The sequence below is a fragment of the Prionailurus bengalensis genome, chromosome A3 (assembly GCF_016509475.1).
Source record: "Prionailurus bengalensis isolate Pbe53 chromosome A3, Fcat_Pben_1.1_paternal_pri, whole genome shotgun sequence".
In the NCBI taxonomy this organism is placed as follows: domain Eukaryota; kingdom Metazoa; phylum Chordata; class Mammalia; order Carnivora; family Felidae; genus Prionailurus; species Prionailurus bengalensis.
Window position 1 is genome coordinate 11,671,856 of NC_057354.1, and position 25,855 is coordinate 11,697,710.

A 25,855-nucleotide genomic window follows, 5' to 3' on the forward strand; every position below is an offset into this window, starting at 1 on the left:
ATCCTGGAAGGTGGCACTGAGTCTCACCCGGAAATGAGGTCAAAATCCTGGAGAGGAGCTTGTTCAAACTGCAGATTTCTGGGCCTGCTCCAAAGCACCTGATGTGGGAGCTTATGTGGAGGGACCCTGGAATCTGCATTTTCTGCAAAGTCCTCTGGAGAAGAGGGACTCAGAGAGCCAGGGGATGTGGCAAAATAGTGGGCTGTCCAGCTGGGTTTTCATGCTCCGTTCTTGGCTCCTACGAAATGCCCCCCCCCCCCTCAGCTGCTCCCTTTTTTTCTGTTCGTGCGGTGAGGATCCAGAAAAATTGGGAGGGAACGGAAAGGGTTCAATGCAGTGAAATAAAAGCAACAACGAAGCTGAAAAACCAATAGATGGGGAAACAGAGGCAAAGAGAGGCAACAGGATACACCCATGACTCCACTGGCCTTCGTGTTAATGGGACGCAAGGCTGAACCTGAACCCAGGTCTCTTAACGCTTAGGCCAGGAGCTTTCTGTTCCACTCCACCCACCTCAGTTCTGTCTCCTGTCAGCTAACCAGTGCTTACCCACGCACCCACCGTCCCTCCTCCATCTGTCCCTGCTTATGCCGTCACCCAGCCCACCCCACCTGCCCGAGTCCATCCACCCGTGTGTCCGTTCGTCTGTCCATACCACCAACCACCTCCTCCGCCCTCTGTCCCAGTATGCGCTGTTCCAAGTGCTGGGAACACAGCAGCCAGACGGCAGACTATTCCTGTCCCAGGAGCTCCACACCTATGAGACAGACTGACCATAGACAGATAATCACACACATATAGACCCCGAAAGGGCGTCCTGGCTGAGAATACCGTGCACGGGAATGGAGGGGAGGGGGGCCAGGGGGGGGCCTCCCTGGGTGAGGACATTCTCCCCTGAGGATTGAGTAACGGGTAGGCATGAACCTGGTAAGAAGGGGAAGGAAAGACAGAAGGAGCACTGACAAGCTGGAGGGATGGGGGAGGCCCAGGAAAGGTGCAGGTGTGAGCAGGGCACCCTGGACACAGTGAGGACGTCTGACTGGCACCCCAGCTACGGAGGAGAGGGAGGGGGTGAGAGGATCAGAGGGGCCAGGATAGAGCGGAAACCACTGAGGCAGGAATCAGGCTGCTGGGAAGTCCATACGGCGGGCGGGAGGGGGCAGGAGGGGGGTGCTGGGCAGTGGGGAAGCTCCACTCAGGGCCAGGTCTGCCTCCTGCCTCTCCCCCCAGGACAACCAGCCCCAGCCTGCCCTCCCAGCCAGAACACTGTTTCCCTGGGCCCCTGCCAGCTCCCAGCTCCCTGCCAGCCCCGGCCTGGCCTCCTCCTCCCACTCACCTGCTGATCCTGCCCCACTGCAGGGGGCGGGGGGGGGGGGTCCTGCCTCCTCACCCCCAGCTCATCCAGGGGAACCAAGCCCTCCATGGGGGGAGGCGGCAGTAGACGGGTCCCCTCAGGCATCACCCAGCCTGCCAGGAGCCCTTTAAAGCTGAGCAGGTCACTCCATCTAAAGCCTCCACATACTCTCGGCAGTAACTCAATGTGTTTATCGAGTGCCTGCTGGATACCAGACCCCGGCTCAGCACTTCCCGCCAGTTCTCCCCCTGTGTGCTCTCCTCTCCCTGGCCGCCACCACCCCCGAACCCTGAGAGGAAGTCGAATCGTATCCCTCCTCTGCTCAGAACCCCACCTCCCCACTAACCACATACACACATCGGCACACCACCCTGTCCCCCTCACTCACAACACTGCCCCACATGGCCTCCCTGCTGCTCCTTGAACAGAGAAGCACGGTCCCACCTCAGGGCCTTTGCACTTGCCGGTCCCTCTTTCACCACATATCCCCACGGCTCTCTCCCTTAGCTCTTTCAGGTCTTTGCTTCCATATCACCGTCTCTCAGCAAGGCCTTCCCTGACCTCTTTCTTCAAATGCAACATCACACACACACAGACACGCACTCCACTTCTGTCCCTCCAACACTGCCCAACCGACCGACTGTATCCCCTACCCTGCAGATGTCAGCTCCATGAACACAAGACAAAGTTCTGGGGCTGCCTCATTTTGTGCTAGATTCCCGGGCTTAGCATAGTGCCTGCACGTGATAGGTGCTCAATGAAGTCACTCCTGGAGCACACCTTTGAGAGTCTTCTGTGGGCCGGGCTCAGTGGGCAGCCCAGAGAGGGCAGAGAACAAACTGAAAACCTTGTCGAATGAGGCTTCAGGGACCCCAGGTCCTCATGCAGCCACTTTCCAGTTATTGGGCCTCAGGAAAATACCAGAGGCTGAAGGGCAGCTGACCCCGCAGAGCAGAGCTTGCAAGGGCCCTGTGACATCCAGTGTGATTCTTCTCCGGAAACGCTGGGCTCGCTTCCTGTTGATGCCATATAGTCTGTGCTTCCACAGCTTTTACAAGAAACCCCAACCAACCCAAACCCACCTTGACGGACTTCTCAATTATGCACAATTGGGTTTGTGGTTATTTTTTCCTCTTGCTTCCATTGTTTCATTTACCAGCCATTTGTTTACTGGGCACCAAGTGTGTGGCCATCGTGGGGTATCATGGATGCCCGCGTGCAGACAGGACTGACGCACCGAGACTCAGAAACGAGGAGCAAGATGGGCGGGGAAACAGGGAGCAGTGTGAGGCCACCAGGTGTACCCCACAAGCGGGCACTGAGTGGGCTGGGTTGCTGAAAGTGTATCAACTCCTCTGGACCCAGGGTATGCTCCCATGAAAAGTTTACTTTTTCAAAAGTGTAACAGAGGGGCACCTGGCTGGCTCAGTTGTGGTAGGACGTGCAACTCTTGATCTCAGGGTTGTGAGTTCGAGCCCCACGATGGGTGTAGAGATTACTTTAAAAATAATAATAAAATAATAGAAAAGTGTAACAGAAAAAAAGGGAGGACAACATTAATGCACAGGCGGCTACTGCACGTGTTTGTACCCTCAAATGATACAATCGTGAGGAGAGGGCTGGCCGCAAGGTGAGTGGTTCAAGACTGACTTCAGCCTTATCGGAAATATTTTCATGTTTTAAGAAAATGGATGTGTGTATTATTAGCATCATTTTATATCAAAATTTAATTGTGAAAGAGGTGAAAAGACAGGCCAGCCGGGGCATCAAAGAGCGGCTTGCACATACTGAGCACCTACTATGTCCTCGAGGGGAACACACTTAGGCCCACCAAGTCCTTAGGTCCCCAGGTTTCACCTTCACTCAGCCACCGATGGAAGCTGGGAGCCAGGAGACCTGGGTTCTTCTCATCTCCCTATGGCCCTGCACAAAGCACTTCTTCCCACTTCCCAGATGAGAAAACTGAGGTCAGCAAGGTTAGTGATGGGGACACCTACACTTAAAGAATGTTCCTGAACGTCCAAGGAGACAACCCAGGTGAAAGTGCTGAGTGACCTCGCCAGATGCCACAGCCCTGCCCGGGACCAGTTTCATGAAATGCCGAGGCCCTCATTCTGAAATCATGAAGAATTCCGAGATGCAACCGCAGAGCGTTAGGCCAAGGGGAGGGCCCTTGTGAGCACCGAGCCCTGCGTGACCATCCAGGAAGCCCACCCCCAGGCCTGCCTTGGCTTACCAACGACTTTTTCAAAAGCCAGAATGGAAATTAAGAGAGTTTTCTGAGTAACCTCCAGGCAGTCTGAAAGCTCCTTTCTCCAGAACTTTCCATTCCATGCCAGCTGTCTTAACATGCAGGTGTTTGTGAGGCCTAAGGGCAACAGAGGCTCCCCCTTTCCACACACAGCAATAATAAACAACAATAGCGGGCACCCTTTTTGAGTACTCAGCAAGTGAAGGCATCGTGTCGCGTTTTGTGCCCACTGTTCACCAGCGCTCTCAGGCACGTGCTCTCGCGGGCCGGCTCTGGAAGTGGAAACTGAGGCACACAGTGGGGAGCCACTCACCCCAGGTCGCACAGCCAGATGGGGGAAAGAGCTTGGGTTCACACACGGGCCCGTGGAGCTCCAAAGCCCACACACTGGCCCAGGAAGGAAGGCAAAGGACAGCAGGAGGCGGGCAAGGTTGGCAGGGCTTCCCCAGACCAGGGAGCAAGGCTTCGGGGACGGGAGCTGCTGGCCGGGCCGCCCTCTGTCCTACTGCTCCCTCACCCCACTTGGAGTCTTGAGCTCTGGGCTGCAATGGTCTTTGCCAGGCAGTGGTTTCGCCATCTCCGCCAGGCCCCGGGAAGCCTCGGGGAGCCAAACAGGGCTGTCCAGCCCAGGGAGTCCGGGCCAGAGCACTGGGTAAGGAGCACAGGCCAGGGTCACCCAGGCCCAAGTTCAAATCCTGCCCGTGCTACCCACCAGCTGTGTGACCTCAGGCAAGGTAATCCCCCTCTCTGAGCCCTTTTGTCCTTTCTGGTTTCTCCTTTTGAACCTCAGGTACCAAGGGCCAAGTTATCCAGCTCCTCAATTCATGACACATTGTCCTCATTGTCATGCAAGGCTCCTCCCTGGTTTTATTTATTCCCTTCAATCCCACCCCCTTCCCCGCCCACCTGGTTCCCCAGTGTTTGATGTGTATCTTTAATTTCTTTTTCTTTTTTTACTTTGATTTTGAGTCTAACTTATGCAAAATACAGAAAGGGAATCTGTCTTGGTGAGTTTTTATCTCAATGAATATTTATTTACATATGTATAAATTCATGTCACTACCACCCAGGTCAAGACAGAACTTCGGCAGCAGCCCAGAAGGCTCCCCCATCCCCCTTCCCAAGCAATAACTCCTCCACCCACAAAAGGAACCACTGTTTTGACTTCTAGATTCGTCTGACCTGTTCTCGGACTTCCTATCAGAGCAATCACACGGCACCTGGTCCTTTGCGTGTGACTTCTTTTCCTAGTGCTTTCAAGATTCACCCATTGTGTGAGTGAATCAATAGCTCCCTCCATGGCGTCCATTCACAGAGCCACTACAATTTGTTGATCTCCCATGCTGAAAGACATCTGGGTTGTTTCCGGCTTGGGGCTATTATAAATAAAACTGCCACGAACATGCTTATGGGTCTTTTTTTGTGGACATACGTTTTCGTGTCTCTTGGGTTTACTGGAGGTCAGGTGTTTTGGTTTGCTTTTTAACTCACTGTGGCATAACTTCTGAACTTACAGAAGAATTACTGGGGTTATGAGGAATGCCAGGATATCCTTTGCCCAGAATATTTACATTCTGTCCCCGTTCATCATTTCTCCTCTATTTATTTTCCTCTCTTGTCCTGAATTATTCAGAGTCTGTTGTAAACGTGATGTCCTTTGATCTCCAAGCCCTCCAGCATGTATCTCCTGACCCCCCACTACACACACACACACACACACACACACACACACACAGCACACAAATTCAGGACACTTCTCATCAATTCAGCACCTCCATCAAATCCACATGCCATGTTCAACGTTCCATAATTGTCCCCAAAAAGGTCTACGATTTCTTTTCGGTCTAGGATCACACCTCACTTCCTTCGGTTGTATTTAGGCTCTTTCAACAGCTCCTAGTCTCTCCTTGACTTCCCTGTCCTTGACACTTTTGAGGATGACAGGCCAGATACTTTGTGGCATGCCCTGATGTTTCCTCACTGCCAGATTCAGGTCCTGTGTCTCTGTGTGGCGGTAACAGAAGCGATGCTGTGTTCCTGCACACCCGGTCCAATGGCACACACTCCCACCTCGTAGAGCTGTTACAAGGATTAAATAAGACACAGCCCAGGGCCCGTTTTTGTGCTTATTATCTCTCCTGCATTTGGAGGGAGGGCCAGACATGGGGTAAAGAACAAGCACAGGGCTGGCCCCGCCCAGACCTATCTCCTGTGCCCCAATCCTCACCCTGCGTCCTAACCCTTGCAACCAGGATGCAAAGAGAGACAAGAACGCGTAGGAGCTAGAACTCCAGCCACACCAGGCTGGAGGCCCCTTGATGCTGGCTCAGCCTGGTCCCCTAACTAAGTGATGGGGACCTGAGACACCGAACGTGCAGAGGGCTTCTGCCATGGCACACAGCGAGCCACTCTGTTCCGCCCGGCTGTTGGATCTTCCACAGCAGCGATTTTTAACTGAGGGGGACTTTGCACCCCCAGGGGACACTTGACAATGTCTGTAGACATTTTTGTCACAACTTGGGGGGGCGGTGCTACTGACATCTGGTGCACAGAGGCAGGGATCCTGTTATGCACAAGAAAGTGCCCCTCAACAAAGAATGATCCTGTCCCAAATGCCAATGGTGCCCAGGCTGAGAGGCCCTGGTTCACACCAAACTAACAACAGCTGGCAGCTGTGAGCCCCTGGCCAACTCACACTGGCAGCTTTCTCCCAGGGTCTGACCGGCCGCAAAGAAAAGGCAGTTCGGCCCTTCAGCAGCACCTGGGGCTTAAGAAGGAGAGTCCCGCTTGCACAGAAAGGGTTTTGCTGCCCCAATCTGTTTTTGTTCTGAGTCCGCAAGGGTTCCGATCGGTACTGCTGGAGAAGGGGGTAGTATTTACAGGGGTGTTGGGATCCCCGGCCTGAAAATGCAAGGAGTAGGGGATCTTAGGCCACCCCCACAGCCAGATTGCTGGGTGGGGGCGGTTACACCCTGAGATCCTGTCATCTTTTCTGGGCTCTGAGTTTACAGGATCTGAGGCTCCGCGTGGTTCTAGTTCTAGGTAGAGAGAGACAACAAAGCCTGGTATGTAGCAAACGATTTGTTGGAAAAAAGTTAACGGCGATAATAACTGATATTTACGGAGCATTCACTATGTGCTAGGCACTGTTTAAGCCCTATGCATGCATCATCTCATTTAACGTCACCACACCCTGTGAGGTAGATTCTATCATCGCCATCCCCATGTTGCAGAAGAGGAAACTCAGGCACAGAAAAGTTAGGTTACTTGCTTAAAGTCACAGCTGTTCAGAGGAACAGGAAGGAAGGAAGGAAGGAAGGAAGGAAGGAAGGAAGGAAGGAAGGAAGGAAGGAAGGAAGGAAGGAAGGAATACCAGATCCCATCTGCATTAGCATTTTTCCTTCAAATATTACTGAACCAAAAGCCTGGTTACAACTCTTCTTGGGGCCTGCCAACCCCAGCCCAAGCCCCCTGACTCCCTGGTCCTCTCCAGGTCAGCCCCCTCCCTCTCACTTAGGGGGACCGTGTCCCTAAAGCCTGGGGTAGAAACTTATGCCACAAAGGCCTGGGGACCCTAACGCAATGGGACCCTTTGTTTATCAAGGGCTTACTTTCCACCAAGCCCCACCCTGTACACCCGTCAGGGGTGTGACAAGAACCACTGTACAGATGAGGAAACTGAGGCCCGGATGGGAGAGGTCACTTTCTCCAGATCAAACACCTAAGTGGCAAAGCTGAGATACAAGCACTCACCCGTCTGACTCGGGAGCCTGACAGGGAGGCAGGGAAGGAGCCAAAGGCAATAAGGAAAGCCGTCTGATGCTGGCAGGGTGACCGTGGAGGGCCAACTTCGGTTCATCTCTAGATCACACCCCCCCCCCAAACTCTAACTCAGTATGTAGACGACTGGCAACAGAGGCAACACCAGTGTTCATCTCGAGGAGGATAGTTCATTACAATGTGGCAGCTACATCCAGAGGCACATTGTGCATCAGAGCAAAAAGCCATGAGTTAGAGGGCCACGGAGCAACACAAAGACATCTCCAAAACAGTCTTCTGGGAATCGACCTTGTCTGCTTGCAAAATGTGGCCTATTTGATCTGGCTGTCCAAGGGGGCACTGTGTGAGCTGGAAAAGGGTTGGAAACAACCTAACTATCCATCGAAAGGGGCCTGGTTAAATAATCGTGGTATCTCCGTGCAATGGAATATTGTGTGCTCATTAAAAAGAATGAGGCAGCTCTACAGGAGCAACCTCCAAGATACGTTGTCAGATGAGAAAAGCAAAGGAGACAGCAGTGTGCAAAGTGTCACAATGTGCGATGTGTGTGAACATCATGTGTGTGTGCATGGGCCTATAGGCTGGCTTACACAAACTACCCAAAACCAGAAAAACTGCTGAGAACAGGGGTGAGCTCGAAGAGAAGGTGAAGGGAATGCGAGGGCCGTGGGGGGAGGGAGACCAACTTTTCACTTAAACCCTTTTATACCTTCTGAATCCTGGACAAAGCATATGTATTATATATTCAAATTAAATAAAAATGTGTAAATTCCATGAGCAGTTGAACGGAGATCATCCACAAGGAAGGTGGTGCAGTTTGGGGGCCGGAGTATAGTGAGGGCATCCAAGTGGGAGGGGGGAGGGGAAGGTGATCCAGAAACAGGAAATTGGTGACATCCAGGGGATTTGGTGAGATACATATATACATTAAGAATAATGAAGGCCTGGGTGGCTCAGGGGGTTAAGCATCTGACTCTTCGTTTCAGCTCAGGTCACGATCTCAAGGTTTGTGAGTTCGAGCCCTACATCGGTCTCCATGCTGACAGTGCAGAAACTGCTTGGGGTTCTCTCTCTCTCTCTCTCTCTCTCTCTCTCTCTGCCTCTCCCCTGCTCACACTGTGCCTGTGTCTCTCAGACAAATAAATAAAATTTAAAAAAAAACACAACAGAATAATGAAAGCCAATATTCTTCTAACCGTCGGGAAAGATAGTTCCAAACATGGAACTGGACTGGAAATAGAGTTTAATACTGTCATCGTTTTCTCAAAGATGATACACAGAAGACAGGTAATCAGACACAGAAATGATACAGATATAAGTATGTGTCCATGTATATACACGCATGCAGTCTCAGAGAGGGTCTGGGGGCAGCGATACTCCAAGCAGCAGTGAGCACACTTGTGCTGAGACCTTTCTAAATACCATTCTCCACCCAAAGGAGCTAGGGCTCCTTGGGGAAATGCCTGACTCCAGGGCTGGGGCAGGGAAAGTAAGGAGGTGCTCAAAGAACAATGGCGGCATGTCAGAAGGGCACAGAAGCCAGCTAGAAGGGGCTCCCAGCAGCCATATATGGGGAAATTAAGCACATAAATAACAATAATAATAATAATAATAATAATAATAATGTACTACAACCCATTAAATAAAAAACCATGAGTCCATACTGATAAAAATAAACGGACCATTGCAAGTTTGACGAGGAGCAGGGTATTTACATAGTTTCAAAGTACCTCCCCTCAAATACTTATTTACTACAAAGGGGAGAAAAGCGACTTCACAGAGGTGAAGTCTGACAGATATCCCTTCAATTGCGTAATCACAGTGAACACCATTAGTCTCATCACAAGGCAAAAAACTGTAACCATGTGAGGTGACAGATGTTAACTAAACTTATTGTGGTGATTGTTTCACAGTATATCCATCTATCAAATCATTACGTTGTCCTTAAATTCATATGATGTTGTATGTCAATGATATCTCGATAAACAGCGGGGGTCAAGTGAACACTGTCAATAATGGGACAAAGAGAAGGACAGAGCACCGCTTCTGTGATTCACCTGCCAAGGATGCAAAACCTAAGTCTAATCACCAGGAAACAGCAAACAAACCCAAAGCGAAGGATGTGCCACAAAACAGCTGGCCTGTCATGCTCAAAAATGTCAAGGTCATGAACATCAAGGAAAGACTGAGGAGCTGTTCTAGATCAAAGGAGACTAAGGAGCCATAGCAACTAAATGCGACACGTGATTCTGAATTGGATCCTCTTACTGGACATGGTTAGGGCAGCTGGTGAAAGTTGAATAGGCCTGGGGCACCTGGGTGGCTCAGTTAAGTGTCCGACTTCGGTTCAGGTCATGATCTTGCAGTCTGTGAGTTCGAGCCCCACGTCGGGCTCTGTGCTGACAGCTCAGAGCCTGGAGCCTGTTTCAGATTCTGTGTCTCCCTCTCTCTGACCCTCTCCCATTCATGCTCTGTCTCTCTCTGTCTCAAAAATAAATAAACGTTAAAAAAAATTTTTTAACAAAAACAAGAAAATATCCCTGTTTGTAGGAAATACATATCAAAGTATTACGGGGGGATAAGACAACAGGTGAGCAATTTATTCTTAAATAATTCGTGGGCAGGGGAGTCTGGGTGGCTCAGTTGGTTAAGCCTCCAACTTCAGCTCAGGTCATGATTTCATGGCTCATGGGTTTGAGCCCCGCATCTGGCTCTGAGCTGACAGCTTGGAGCCTGGAATCCACATTGGATTCTGTGTCTCCCTCTCTCTATATCTGCTCCTCCCCCACTTGTGTGCACATTCTCTGTCTCTCTCTGTCTCTCTCTCTCTGTCTCTCTCTCTCTCTCTCAAAAGTAATAAGTAGGGGCACCTGGGTGGCTCAGTCAGTTGAGCATCTGACTTCAGCTCAGGTCATGATCTCACAGTTCATGAGTTCGAGCCCTGCATCGGGCTCTGTGCTGACAGCTCAGAGTTTGGAGCCTGCTTCAGATTCTGTTCCTCCCCCACTGGCGCTGCCCCCCACCAAGTAAATAAACATTTAAAACTTAAAAATATATAATAAACATTTTTAAAATAATAATAATTCAGGGGGGAAATGTTCCTTGTACTGTTTTTGTCACATGCCTATACATTTGAGATCTTTTTTCAAAAAAAAAAGTGCTATAGACTACACGTTTGTGTCCTCCAAATTCACATGTTGGAATGACCCAATGTGAGGGTTATTTCACAAATGGATTAGTGCCCTTATAAATGAGGCCCCAGAAGGCTCCCTTACCCCCTTCCACCATGTGAAGACACAACGTCTACGAATCAGAAGGCGGGTCCTCAGCAGACCCCAAGTCTATCACCAGTTGGTATCGGACTCCTCAGGATTTGCAACTGCAGGAGATAAATTTCTGTTGTGTATAAGCCACTCAGCTTGCGGTATTGTGTTAGAGCAGCCCAGACTGAGTAAGACAGAAATTTTTTTAAATAGAATAACATCTAGGGTTGAATACCATTAACAGGAATTAAAACACTACTCAGCATTTCAGATGACTCAGCAAGCATTTCTAGGTCTATGCCCAACTGAAATGTGTAAGTATGCTCACCAAAAAACATGCATTCTAGAACGTTCATCACAGCCCAGTTCTGAAGAGCTAAAAGCTAGAAACAATCTAAATGTCCCTCAGCAATAAAATGGGTCAATGTATTGTGTGATACCCATGCAGCAGGATTCTGTTCCGTAACAAAAAGGAACAAATCTTGATACGTAGCACTTGGATGAATGTTACAGTTACAATACTGAGTAGAAAAAAAAAACAGCCATAAATGAATGCATAGTGTGTGATTCCTTCTAGACAAAGTGTTGAAACAGGCAAAACTAATCAGGATAATGATTAATTAACTTTAGGTGGTGATGTAGGGGGAGGCGGAGGGGGGCTTATAGCTAGAAGAGGCACAAGGGGTTTCTGGGGTGCTAGAATGGTCTGTTTCTTGAGGTGGCTGCTGGTTCCAGCCAGGGGTCTACACAGGGAAAACCCACCCAGCTGGAGGCCTATGTTGTGTGCACTTGCCTGTGTGTACTTCACTGAGAAGAAAGTCCATCAAACAAGACGCACGTCTATAAGGACAGATATCAGCCACAGAGGGGGTGGGGGCTATGAGAAGTGGGTGGCATGGGTGTGGGGAGCTAGAACAAAGCGCGGAACAAAGTGCAAGGCAGGCTTTGCAAGGACTTCCAGCAACGGCATCCTCAGAACTGGCAGCCAGGACGGGCTGATGCTCTGCACCTGAGTTTCAAGACTAAAGGAAGGAAAGGGTCCCCACTATCTGTATGTCCCTCGCCAACCCCCCCAAGAGCGTCAGCGAGGCACGCTTGATGACCAGCCCCGTTTGATGTGCGGACTGACTCGAGTCAGGCGGTCCAGGCAGCCCCAACTTCTGCCCCAGTTCTCCCTCCTCCAGGGCCCACTGATCCCCACCCACCAGTTTCCCTGAGGAGCCTTTCCTCCTCCCTGACTGCCTCTGTCCTCACCAGGGCTCCAGGGCTAGGGCCTGTGAGGCAGGATCTGGTGACAGCTATAAAAATAAAAGCTCACCCAGCCTGGCTCCCTGGCCTACAGACTCACCCCACAGTGATCCCAGCTGGGCTGGCCCCAGGCCGTCCGGCAAAGGTACCTCCCAGGCCTGGCAGGCTAAGGTCTCGCTGGGGCAGGTGCTGGCAGGGGCAGCACGAGGCAGAGAGGGGTTATTCAGGGTGGTGTGGGGTGTCGGGTCCCAGCATAGTTGCCAACATGCTCTGTGAGCTTTGCACCAGGGACTGACCCTCTCTATTTCCAAACTGAGGACCTCCCTGGTGGTTTGCATAGGGAGGGTGGGGACCCAGGATTTGACCTTGCTGGGGTTAGCAGAAGAGAGTCTGTCCAATCCATACAGGTTGATTCCATTTAGGCAAATGTATCAGTTAGAAATAGATTCAGCTACCAGAAACAGGAAGTCAAAATGACAGAGACCTCCAAAACGTGTGTGTGTGTGTGTGTGTGTGTGTGTGCGCGCGCGCGCGCACGCGCACACACACACATACATGCCAGAGAAAGGCAGGCAAAGACTGGTGTGGTGTGGCTATTGCACTACCATCGAGAGCCCAAGTGCCTCTTCTCCCCAGTTTCATCACCCTCAGAATGTGGCTTCCAGGCTGCCATGTTTGCCACATGGTTCAAGATGGCCCCTGAAGCTCCAGCCATCATAGCTGAGTTCCGGGCAGAAAGCAGGAAGAAGGTGGAAGACGGGGGCTGCAAAAGAAGGAGGCAAAAGGAAATGTACCTCATAACTGAATCAGCCCCCTCTAAAGAGTTTTCCTGGAAACCTCACCTACGATTTCTACTTGTATTTGTTAGTCATCTCTAGCTGCAAGAGAATCTGGGATATGTGGTCTCTTCGTAGGGCACTTGCCCCCCACAATAGAGGGCCCTATTGCTAAGGAAGAAGGAGGGGAGTGAATATCAAATAGATGATGTTAGCTACAATGAAGAAAAAATGCACATGAAGTGAAAATTCTGGAAGGAAAGAACAATTACCACATACAGAGCTCTCTCTCCAATCACCCTACATGAATTTACCCATCAAATCTTTACAAAACACCATGAAGAACTTTATTATCGTATTACAGATGGGGGAACCGAGGGACACCACGATGCAGCCACTTGCCCTAAATCACACAGCCAGGAAATGGGGGGTCCAGAACTAGAACACAGGTAAATTCCAGCACCAGAACCCTGACCCCACCAAAATGGGAACGCTGTTAATGATGATGATGACGGCTAATACTTACCGTGTGCTGGCATGGCCCTAAATATGTTGCACGAATTAACTCATTTAATCCTCACAAAAACCTTATGGGACAAGCATTATTAGTTTTCCATTTTATGAACACAGAAACCGAGGCGCAGAGAGGTAAAGGGACTTGCCCGAGGCCACACAGCAAGTGTCAACGGGGTTTGTTTCTGGGTAATGGAACTATAGGTGCTTTTTATTTCCTTCTTCTATTGATGCTCTGCAATCTTCAACCTCGCCACCAGGCTCGTGCGTTGCTTGGAAAATCAAATAAAAAAGAAAACACCTCTCCTGGGGCCCAGCCTCCTGCCTACCCCCTGACACCCCAACACGCCCACCCTGGAGGCCTCAGGGCAGCCTGGCCCCACTTGTCTCTCCAGCCTAGCCCTTCTCCCTCCCTCGTGCCCTCTCCTCTGCAGTCACGGCTTCCCAAGGAACTCTCCCCCTCTTGGCTCCCGGCCTCCGCTCCTCCGGTGCCCCCCTCCTGGCAGGCCCTTCCCCTCATTCCTGCCTGGTGAACAGCTCCCTGTGGCCCCGGGCCCTGGGTCAGAGGCTCCTCACCCACGAGGTCTCCTGGGCACAGGCAGGCAGCCTCCCTGTGCCCTTTACCTACTGCACTTTGCCTCCTCCTGAGGCTGAGGGCCCTGTTCCTTCCCATCAACAAACTTGTCAAGGGCCTTCCAGGTGCCAGGCCCTGCCAGGGACACCCACTCATTCATCCTCAAAACAGCCTCCCTCAGCCTCACCCTAGCCTCCACCAAGGCTCTGCACAAAGGACCCTGCCACCCCTCTGCTCTCCTCTCCCCATGCCACCCCTGGCTGCCTCTATACTAGCCACCTCAGTTCCTCACTCTTTCCCTAGCACACAGAGCTTTGTCCTGCCTCAGGGCCTTTGTACGTGCTGCTACTTCTGCCTGGAATGCTGTCTAAACACTCCTCCTCCTGTCACCCTCTACCACTTCCCCCTTCATTTTCTTCAAGGTCTTCAGCATAATCTGAAATTAGCTTGCAGTTTTCCAGCTGTTCAGTCACCCATTTCCCGTGCCTCAATGTCACTTCTGGGAGCCCAGAGACCATCCAGGGCCCACGGTAGCTGCTCACTTGATCCTGATTGAATATGCAAATGTACACCCAGGCCCAAAGAGACTAAGCATCTTGCCCCAAAGTCATCCAGCAAGTAAGGGACAAAGCTCAGAGCATTTTTATTTTTTGGCCCGAGCATTTTACCCCTCAAGGGCTATAAAATCAAGGTTTGCCCATCTGTACCCGCCCCCCTCCCCTGCCAGTAGACAGTGACAAGCAGACAAGATACCCAAACTTGGGGCTCAGGCAGATATGGATTCTAAGACCTATTCTGCTTTCTGAACAAGTAATGCCCCCTCTCAAAGCCTCAGGTCCCCACTTTGTAAACTGGGACTCCTACCTCTTGGTCTCAGAGGACCAGGAGGGACTCAAACTCTAACAGGTAGGGACCCCGGAAGCTCCAGTCTCCCTAGCCCCATCCCCACCCACCCCCAGCCTCCTTCACACACCTGCCTGCACATGCCCAATAAGAGGCTGAAAACCTCCAAGGAGGCACAGACAGACAGGCGGCTGGGGCTGCTGGGACTCCATCCGGGCTCACCCAGCAGGTCAGCCAGACCGGGAAAAGATGGGGGAAGGGGAGCAAGACAGGAAAACAGAGCAAATAGGAAATCTGGGGCATGGGCAGAGGCAGGTAGAGAAGGCTTCCCAGGTTCAAATGGAAGACACGAATTCAAATCTCACACAAGCCACTCATCAGCCATTGGGCCAGTGACTTTGCCTCTCTGTGCCTCGGTTTCCCCAACTGGGGAAGGGGGATGATACACAGCACTCAAGTCATTGGGTCACTGTGAGGATAAAGGGCACGTGAAAAAAAACGGCGGCACCCAGCACAGCACGTGTGCCCCATAAACCAAGGCCCTTCCCCTCACACCTCACCTGGCTCAGGTGTCTGCTCGGATGCTGCCTCCCAGGAGAGGCTTTCCTAGACCTCCCAGCCCCTCCCTGCCCCACTTTCCTTCCTTCAGAGCCCTTGTCCCCACCTGTCATTATCGTGCTCTAGTTACTGGAACTTATTGTCTGCCTCTCCCCATAAATTGTCACTGCCAGCTTGGTCACCACACGTCCCCAGCACACAGCATAGGGCCTGGCACACAGCAGGTGCTCAATAAATGCTTGCCGAAGAAATGAAAAAAGGAACTGGACAAATAAATGTCTCAGGCACACGAACAAAACAGTCCCAGGGAGGCCTAGATGGGACCCTGGGGGAGAAGGACACATTCTTTAGGTGTTTCCATGGGGAAGTGTCCCTTCTCTTTCCTACCCCAACTCCCACATTCTTAGCTGTGCCACCTTGGATAGGCCTCTTCCCCTCTCTGAGCCTGTCTGCTTGGCGGGAAAATGCCCACAACCAAAGCCGCGGCCTCAAAGAGGCGGATGGGCTGATTCGACGGGCACGTCCCCGGCGGTGTCTCCCGCCTTCACCCTGGACACCCACTTTTCTCCTTGGTGAAATCACCAGGCCGTGAGACAGCTGCCCAAGATTGTGAGGTAGGACTGTGTTTTGTCAACTCTCCTGTCCTGAGCAAACATTAGGGTTCCCAGCTGGCCTCAGTGGTCAGCCCCATTAAATGGGTCTGTGGTTAACATGACCGGCCTTCTCGGGCAGACAGAGGGATCCTTGCTGGTCCATAGGAGCCCGGGCCTTGGAGTGGTACTTTACACATCATAATCCCTGAACTCACACCCGCTGTTACTATACCTCAAGACTCCTCTCTGGCCTCCTGGGTGCCACCCCCCCCCCACCAGTGCCCCTTCCCCCAACCTACTCTGTTTCCTGACTTACGGATGGCCTCCTCCCTCCTCCCTGCAAGCCTTTAACCTTCCTAGCCTAGATCCATGGGGTGAGTGTCCCCCCACCTAAGAAGTCTCCCGGTCTTTTGGGCACAGCTCTGTCCACAGTGCTCCCACACCAGGCCACCCAGGCCACCAGCAGAGCCCTCAACCCGTTAACTTTTCCCCAACCTTCTTCAGGGGCGGTCAGATGGGCTCGGGGTCAAACCCCCTTCATTTCGCTTCCAAATTGTGAAACTGTGTGCAAGTCACTTAATTCCAGCATGTGGGGTACCTGAACTTGGGACTGGGCAAGGAGTCATCCAGGCAGGGCCCAGGATTGGGGGCAGGCGCTGGGATTACAAAACAGGCTCTTGACCCCAGGCTTTTCTGCAGAGACTTGAGGGTCAAAACCTAACTTTGGAACTGGCCTCGCCCCGTTCCACCTTAAGCACTAACCCCACTTCTGTGGGCCTCAGTTTACTTTTATAAAATGGGCATAACAGCGTCCATGGAGTGCTCATGTAGATTGAATCCGGATGGGAGTATGTAAAGGTCTGTGCTCAGTGCTGGCTCCAAGACGGCGCTCAGGAAAGGGGAGCTTGGGGGGGGGGGGTGTCACTGTGTGGCTAGGCTGCTCCCCTCTCACCTCCTCTGGGCGAGCAGCGGCCACCAGCCAGCTCTCAGTGACAAAGAGGAGAGCAGGGATTGGGAAAATTCCTTCTTAAATCGTGACCTCCTCACCCACAGAAGGACTGAGCCACCTCCTTCCCTGGAGTCCAGCCCCCAGCCTTCACCCTTTAGCGGGTAAATCTCAAAGGCAGCTGAACCAATGTGCTGTTGCTGGTACCTGACTGACTTCGAGGCTCCAGGGTCCCAACCAGCCATCTACCCACCCAGGACACCCAGGACAGGGAGACCTGCTAGGGGGTGGGGGGTGGGGGGAACTGACGGAGGCCCGGGACCAAAGTGAGATTATCTGTGCCCAGTGCCCCACACGGCCCTACTGCCAAAAACGAAAGAGGCCGGGGTGGGGTAGCCTGCCTTGACCCTCAGCTCCATGATGGTGGGAGCTGCCTGCCTCTGTCCCCCATACCCAGGGTTCCCAGTGAGAAAGCACATCCAGGCCCCCAGAGGAAAAGGGAGGGGAAAAAGCATTTCCTCTTCTAAAACCGCCATACCAGCAGCTGCTCCCAGGCTGCCCCAGGCCCTTGGCAAACTAATCTATGAAGCTCCATTCTACCCCACCACTGAATTCCTAGCAGACGGGGTCCCCAAACCACTTTCTTACCCATAGGGATGAGACAAGAGGCTGCCCCACGGCTCTAAAAACAGGCTTTGTAGCAGTACCCACCTGTGCAAAGGTTGTTGGGAGGTTTACATGACGTGGGTCAGGTCCAGGATTTACTGGACACCCGACCCCTGGCAGGCATTCGCCACACTCTCGCTGTGCTGAAGACTGGCTGCCAAATGCCAGGAACCTCCCAGCAAAAAATAATAACGAGAGCAAACGCTTATATAACACCTCCTGCGTGCCAGGCACTGCGGGACGCTGAATGTGTATCCACACCAATCCCTCCGTGTCCAGCCTCGGCTCTCAGGAACGCTGTCCAGGGCTGGAAGGGCCGTGGGGGTGCAGTGCAGAGGGGTGGGAGGATGGCAGGGGGCAGGGAAGCAGAAGCCTTGCCAGGGGTCCCTTATGTCTCTGGAAATCAGGGACGGCGGTCCCAGGTTCAAACCGGGCGAGGCCACCGCGAGCAAGCAGGTGAAGCGGGGCCGTGGAGTCCACAGCTGGGCAGAGGACAAGCGGTAGACCCCCAACCCCGAGGAAGGGGAATGGAAACGTGGGAACCCTTCCCCCACCTTCCTCCACCTGGCCCAGCTTCTCCCCTCCGGCTGGCCAGGGACACACAAACACAAGCTCGCCCACACACCCAGGCTCCTCTTAAAATAAATATATACACACGCAAAGTATTTTTTAAACAGCCCGCCCATCTACACTTAGCGAAAGAATCTGCCCCAACTTGGGCTTAGCAGGACCAAGATCTGTACCCCCCTCCTCCTATGTAATCTGGCCTGCTGGCCTGATGCCCCAAACACTGTGCAGAGGTCACAGACCTGCAGGGCCTCTAAACCCAAGCCTGGCACTCAGGACCAGCCAGAGGCCCTAGCCGTCTCCCCAAGGAGGGTTCCCAGTCACTCCTCCCCAGCACCCAGGGGCGCTGAGTCACCCTGAAAGCCTGACCCAGCACTCTGCCTCCCCCACCATCTCCAAGCACAGACCCTGAAGGTTGTAGCAGAGGAGGAAAAAAACAAACAAACAAACAGCTGTAACACCCCCACCCAACCACCATAGAAGCCAAAAATAACAGCAGCCCCCCAACACACAAGCCCCCACACCAGGAAAGCAAATATATCATATACACCAAAAATAAAGAAAAAATCAAAAGCCAACTACTGCCCCCAAAAGGCTTTTAACCATTCTCCAAAAAAAAAAAAGTTTATTAAAAGTGTTCTTAATGCTTGAAACGGAAAAGATTCCCAAATATACAGACTCCTCTTTTCTCATAGAAATAGATTATTTTTTATAATACAAAAAAAAAAAAAAAAAAAGACCAAAAAACAACAACAACAACACAACATCAACAACCCCGTAGGAACATCTTTAAGCGATTACTCAGGGCCCGGCTGACAGTTACACGTGGGTTGCGTCAGTCCCGTGTACACACGCGTTCAGCCATGTTTAAACCGATTGCATCAACTTCGAAACCGGCCCGCCCGCCGGCGCCTGGAGAGGAGGCAGAGGGAGAGGCAGAGAGTTTATCATTCATCTGTACACATAGACATTTCTTCTTTAAATAACACCACGGGCGGGCGCCCCATCTGCATGTGCGGTTGGTTTGGACAAAAAAATATATATATATAATAAAATATTAAAATTACCGACGAGCTCCCCGCGCTGCCAAGTGCCCCAGTGCCAAAGTTTTGCCGGCGCCACCAGGGGCGGGGGCGGGAGCGCGGGCGCTTCCCGGAGTCTCGGCGGCCGCGGCGCGCCCAGCAGCGCGGAGGCCGGCCGGCAGGGGGCCGCGCGCGGGGGCCGCGCTAGCAGTGGCCGGAGGAGGCAAGCAGAGGCTCGGGCAGCTGCTTGAACAAGTTCCGCAGGGTGCTGAGCTCGCGCGACAGCTGTTCCACCTTCTTCTGAAGCCGCTCGTTCTCGGCCGTGAGCTCCAGGACCTTGTGCTGCGTCTCCAGGTTGCGCATCTTGGCCTTGTCGCGGCTCTTGCGCACCGCGATGTTGTTGCGCTCGCGCCGGATCTTGTACTCGTCGCTGTGCTTGTCCACGGTCTTCTTGGCCTTGCTCTTGACCTGCGAGGGCGCCGGCGCCGCCCCCGCATAGCAGGCGGCCGGGGGCGCCTTGGCGTCGGCGGGGCTCGGCGTGCCGGGCGGGCTGGACGAAGAGGACGTGGACAGGCTCCCGCTGCTGCCGCTCGGCACCGCCTGGTAGCCGAGGTAGGCGCGCAGCGCGTACGGGAAGCCAGCCGCCATGCCTGAGGTACCGCCGCCCGGCGCTCCGGCCTCCTCCTTCCGCTTGCAGTCCGCGGGCTCGAAGCCCGGCTCCGCCTTGAGCTCGGCGGGCTGCGGTGGCGGCGGCGGGGGCGGCGGGTGCAGGGGCGCGAAGCAGCCGGGGTGCAGCGCGCCCTTGGCGGCCCCCAGGCGCCCCAGGCTCACGTAGCCGTACTCGGACGCCTTCTTGCAGTTCTTGCCCCCGTAGTCGTCGGAGAAGAGGTCGGAGAGGAAGTCGTGGTGCTGCCCGGAGGAGGCGGGCGCGGGGGCGGGCGCGGGCGGAGCCGCCTCGAAGGTGTCCGTGGCTGTGGCCGGCGCCGGGGCCTGCGGCGCGCCCAGCGGCTCCAGGTACGGACTGAAGTCGATGGCGCGCTCGTGGTCGCCGATGCTACCCAGCTCGCCGGCGGGGGGGCGCGGCCCGGGTCTGGCCGCGGGGGGCGCCGCGGGGGCCGCCTTGCCGCCGTACGCAGCAGCCAAGCAGTCCGCCTCGTAGTAGAAGTTGGCCACTTCCATGGATTTAAAGGCAGGCGGCGGCGGCAGGGGCAGACATGCTGGGTCCCAGGCCACCAGGCGTTGCATGAACGCGGGTGCCCGGGGAGGGGGCCTGGGGCTGCCCGCTCCGGCCGGCCCGCAGGTGGCGCGGCCTCCCGGCTCCGAACTGTCGCCGCTGTGTCGCTGCTGCTGCTGCTGCTGCTGCTGCTGCCGCCGCCGGGGTGGCCGCTACTAGTGCGGGGGCTGGCAGCTGGACCCTCGCGTGGGTCCTGTTCCCGGTCCCGTGCGCGGCTCTGACTCGCTAAAGTTTCTCCTGAGCCCGGTTATTTATAAGGCGGCCCATGGCAACGGCTGCGTCACGCTGGCAGCCGCCCCGGCCCCTCCCGCCGCCGCCGGGACGCGGTGTAGCTGCCCGAGACCCCCGGGAGGGCGCCGGCGGGGCACGACGGCCAGACCCAAGACCAGGGGTGCGCCCTCCGGGGTCCACCGGATCGGTGGGGGGCGGCCTTACGCCCCCTGCCCACCCCCACCCGGAGGCCCCGGGATTGGGAGCGAGAAGGGGAGGCGCGACCCCGCCCCCGGACCGCCCCCTCCGGGCTGGAGGCTCTCCTGGAAAGGGGGGGGTGGGGATCCGGGGAGGGGGCAACGCGCTCGCCTTCCCCCACCCAAAACACGGCCGCCGCCCGCCCCCTGCTGGAAGAGGCGGTGGCTTCAGGATCCGCGGCGCCCAGCCGGAACGCCTCAGAGGGGGCGCTCCCCAAGCCGGATCCTGGAGACCCCAACCCCCGGCTCTGGCTCCTGAAGAGGTGACCCATCTCCACCTCGGGTGCGGCCCCGCCCTAAACTTGCCCCCATCCATGGCTCTTGGAAGGAGGAGATTCCACGCTGGTGGAGATAACCCTCCTAAAGCCACCTCCAATACAAGGACCCTGGTCGGGGGAATGAGGGTCAGTTCTGCGGCGCACTCCACTGGGGCCTCTGCCGCGGTGGCCGCGCCCCTCCCCTAGCCCCGCCCACCAGACCTGCCGCCCCGTTAGAAGGCACCTGGGTCTTCTCCGGCCCCACCTGACCCTGACATGGGCCCAGGGAAGTGGAAGGGGGCAGGGGTGCTAGACTCTAACACACTTATGTGACCTTGGGCAAGTCACTTCACTTCAAGCTCCATCCATGAAGGTGTCGTTACAGTTATTATTATTAGTTGTATTGCTGTCTCCACCAGTCTCCCAAACACAAGGCTTACTTTTGAAGTCCACTCTGGGAGGCGCATTAGAAATAAGCCGCCCCCCTCCCAGGGTGCAAAGAAGGCAGAGGGGCCGGCATAGGACTCCCAAGGTCACATGGCCTCATGTCCCCCACTAGTCTCAAAAGCTTTTGTCAGGGTGCCCGAAGACCTATTTGCCAACCTGAGGCCAAAAAACATATTTCTGAGGCTGGGGGAGGTGGTTGGGGACGGAGGAGGTGTCAGGCCAAACCCCACGGGGAGCCACGGAGAGGGAAGGGACTTCCCCTATTGTCACCAAGTCCCTACTTTGTATTGAGGGTGGGCCTGGACCCGGGGTTCATTTTTCTCGCCCTGGCATGAGGACGCTTTTGCTACTCCTGGTACACAGATGGGAAAACAGGCCATGGCCCATCCTGGATTTGAACAGTGGGCGGAGTGGGCTCAAGGGGCCCCTTGCCCTCTCCAGCCCCATTCCTAGGCCACTTGGGCGGCCCCTTGGGCTTACCCCTCTGCCACTCCTGGCCCAGGCCGCTCGGGCCACAGCTCCCAGCTTGCCTGGGGATAACCCCCGGCCCACTGACCCCAGCCCTGGCCCTGGCGGGGAAGGCAGGCGTTGCTCAACCTTCAGTGTTATCTGCTGAGCTGGGGTGACCTCCGCCCCAGAGAGCTGCAGAAATGACATCTCCAAGTGCCCTTGGGGGATGGGGGGCAGGGAAGAACAGGATGAAACACTGACCGGGCCTGCTGGCTTTCTGGGCCTTCCCAGCAGCCTCTGGGCCAGGGAGGGATCGAGGCCCCCGGGCCACTCAGTCAGGCCTTCCAAGCTGCAAAGTGGGACGCTCACACCACCTCCAAGAGGCCCTCCTGGCCCTGCCTGCTAGTGAATTGCCTTCCAGCCTATCACCAGCTACCATTAATGACCCTCGGTGTCTAGTCCACCTCAGTCTCCCCTCTCCCCAGAAGACTGCCCACTCCATGAGGGCTGGCCCTTGAATACTGGAACTCCTGAGCCCAGCATGATCAAAAGCTACCAGTGGTGAATGCATTTGCCATTCCCACTGGACCAAGAACACTGTTCTCCTATAGCTCTGCCCAAGTCAGTTCCTCAGGGCTCAGCCCAAAGGTTACCTCCAAGAAGTCCTCCCTAACCTCCCCATCAAAAGTCCCAAGCCCCCAGTCACTTCTTTTGCATCCCCCATATTCTCATTATAGTCAAAATGATCTCTTCTATGCAGCTGGGTTTCTGTCCCCACTGCCCCCTCCCCATGTCATCCCAACCAGGGTAGGGAATTGCGTTTCATTCACTGCTGGGCCCTCAGTGGCTAGAACAGTGCCTGACACACAGAAGATGCTCAATGAATGGAGGAAGCTGAGAAAGTGAGGTCACGCATTAGCTAGGCTATGTAACCTTAGGCAAGATGGCTTCCCTGTCTGAGCCTCAGCTCATCTCTGAGCCCACCTAGTTGCAGTGAGACCTGGGGGGGGAGGGGGGGGTCTGAAGCTAATTAGAGGATTTCCTATGTGTCTTTGAGCCAACTTTGCACTCTCTCTGGACCGCATTTATAGCTCTCTGCATGTAATAACTCATTTAATCCTGTTGATAATTTGTAGGAAGCAGATCCTTTTATCATCATCTTCAGTTTGCAAATGAGGAAACTGAGGCCAGGGTCACATCTAAGGGGTGGGAAGGACTAAAGTCTTTCCAGGCTCACCTTCCCCCTTGGGTTCGTCATAATCGTGACAGGTCTGGTGATGTGGACGCCACTTTCCGAATGGGAAAACTGGGACCCAGAGAAGGGTGCCTTTTGCTTCCTGTGCTTCCCTGCCCCAGATTCCCCGCTCCCATCTGGCGGCGAAACAAGTGGCAGTGTCCGTCCCAGAGCCACTTCAGGTGTGTGCATGGAGGCTGCGTGCTCGGGTGACGTGAGTCCTTGTTTTTACAAGCCTCATTGCTCAACAGGCCCTGCTGGCTGCTGCAGGGACTCTCAGCCTTCCCTCCAAGGAAGGGCTGATGGGCACAGAGCACACACAGTGGCACTGTGGCAGGGAGAGCCCAGGAGCCAGGTTCCGGCCAACGCCACCCACACTACCCTTTCTCCAGTTTACCGGCCCACCTAGATGCTTGCAGAAACCTGGGGTGGGGAAGGGTCTCAAACTGGCAGCAAAGAGCCAGAGGCAACCCACAGATGCGTTCAGTTTGACCCCCTGGCGTTCTGGCTTCGTTTGTTTGCTTCCTTTAATGTCTCTATTGCCAACATTTAAAAACCAGGAGACCTCACATCAAAATTCCAATTTCCAGCTTCTCTTTTAAAACCAGAATCTGTGGGCTGGGCCTGTGTGTGGCTGGAAGTGTTGGGCAGGAGCCAGGCGGGGGCCGTGGAGGAACAGGATCTTTCCTCCCCGGATACACACCCTCCTCTGCCCCCAAACTGCTTTCGAAATCCCTTCCCCCAGCCTGCAGCTTTTCCTCAGCCCCATTTTCAGGAGGAGAAAACCGAGGCAACTTGCCCAAAGGGAGTCCCAGGCTCGCCCCTTTGAGGGAGCTTGGAGGCAGGTGTGTGCACAGGGTAGAGATCAGCCAGCCGGCAGAAACATAAGGCTGAAAGAGGGACCATCAGAGATAGTCCCTGGAGCCAGTCTCTGGTGGATCTGGAGTGGGGGCCTGGGGGGGGGGGCGGGCTCAGGTTCCTGTTCTGTGCCCTCCTGGCCATGACACGGGTGTGTCCTCTCCGCCCCAGTCTCAGGCCTGCACGATGGGGTAATAATATCCCCCCTGTCCTGGGCGTGCTGGGCCAGCAGCTCCCCCTCCTACTAGCCCACCATGACACATGCGAGTGCATCAGCCCTCGCCCGGCCCCCCAGAGGGCCTGACCCTGGTAAGCCACGGAAACTTCACACGCAGTGATCCCCACCCACACCACACTGAACTGGTAAAACAGCCAAACTTAAAAGCCAGATTCCGGATTCCAGTGTCCGAGATTTTCTCCACTATGCCTCCTCTTGGAAGCTCCACTTTCCCCATCTCCCAAATGGGACCCAAATTAGATCCCTGAAGACTTTAAAGCCAAATATCCTGGGATCCAGAGTTTTTGGAGTCCGGGGAGGCGCTCAGGCCCGGCTCCTGAAACTTGCCTGTGCACATGCTGCCACCATGTGGCAGGATCTGGGAATGCAGGAGTGGTTTATGTGAACCCTCTTGTTTTGGGATCCAGAAGTGGGCACTGCGGATATGATAGGACACGGGAAGGCTAGTGAAAAGAATAAAAATGTCCCACGAACCAATGTCTACCGACAAAAGGTGCTCACTTTCACTTGATTTTCATCCAAACAATTTTTGGCACCGACTGTGGTTCAGGCCCTAGAAACATTCATGAACAAGACAGTGATTCCTGTTTTCATGGAGTTAACATTCCCCTTGGAAGATAACAAGATAAATGAGTAAAGCATACAGTGTGCTAGATCCTGGCAAGCACCCTGGAGAAAAATACAACAGAGGATGGGAATGAGGAGAGCTGGGGAGTTTGGATTTTAACTTTTTTTTTTTTTTAGTATTTATTTATTTGGAAGGGGGGGAGGGGCAGAGGGACAGAGAGTCCCAAGCAGCCTCCATGCTTCAGTGCAGAGCCCAACACAGTGCTTGATCTCACCAACCGCAAGATCATGGCCCAAACTGAAATCAAGAGTTGGACGCTCACCTGAGTGAGCCACCCCAGAGCCCCTGGATTTTCACCGTAGGTTAGAGTGGGCAGGGGAGGACACGCTGAGATGACACCCGATCAAAAACACGAATGCAGATAGCTGTGGAGACACTGGACCAGGCAAGGGGAACAGCAAGGCATATGTTACCGCAGGAGCATGCCTGGCCCATGGGGCAGATGGACAATAGCAGGAAATTACCTCGGAAACAGTGGGGACCATTTCACACAGGGCTTTATGGGGCACTGAATAGACGCTGGCTTTTACTCCGGGTCAGCGGGAGCCATGTAGAGTTCTGAGCAGAAGAGGGACAGGATCTGACTTTGGGTCTAACGGAATCCCTCTGGCTGCAAGCGGGGGGTGGACAGTGTTAGCAGTGAAGGCAGACGTGGGGAGCCCAGTGAGAAGCCGGCAGTTGATGGTAGACGCCACCAGGGTGGGGGCTGTGGACGTGGTGAGAAGGGGACAGATTCCGAATCTGTTCTGAGAGTAGAACATTCAGGGGACATCTGGGTGGATCAGTCGGTTGAGCATCGTATTTCAGCTCAGGTCATGATCTCACGGTTCATGAGTTCAAGCCCCACATCAGGCTCGCTGCTGTCAGAGCAGAGCCTGCTTTGGCTCCTCTGTCCCCGCCCCCCATCTCTCACTGCTCCTCCCCTACTCGCACTCTCTCTCTCTCAAAAATAAATAAACATTGGGGCGCCTGGGTGGCGCAGTCGGTTGGGCGTCCGACTTCAGCCAGGTCACGATCTCGCGGTCCGGGAGTTCGGGCCCCGCGTCGGGCTCTGGGCTGATGGCTCAGAGCCTGGAGCCTGTTTCCGA

At 54.3% G+C, this 25,855-nt stretch overlaps 1 protein-coding gene and 1 long non-coding RNA gene across 2 annotated transcripts in view; both read right to left on the reverse strand.

Annotated features, from left to right (window-relative positions):
• Window positions 1-25,855, reverse strand: part of LOC122467281 — a 217,762-nt gene that overhangs the window by 171,099 nt on the left and 20,808 nt on the right. The window lies entirely within an intron of this gene.
• On the reverse strand, window positions 18,538-20,639 carry CEBPB (CCAAT enhancer binding protein beta). The gene has a single exon (XM_043553683.1). It carries the CDS (start codon window positions 20,197-20,199, stop codon window positions 19,159-19,161), a length of 1,041 nt encoding a protein of 346 aa, XP_043409618.1. The 5' UTR covers window positions 20,200-20,639; the 3' UTR covers window positions 18,538-19,158.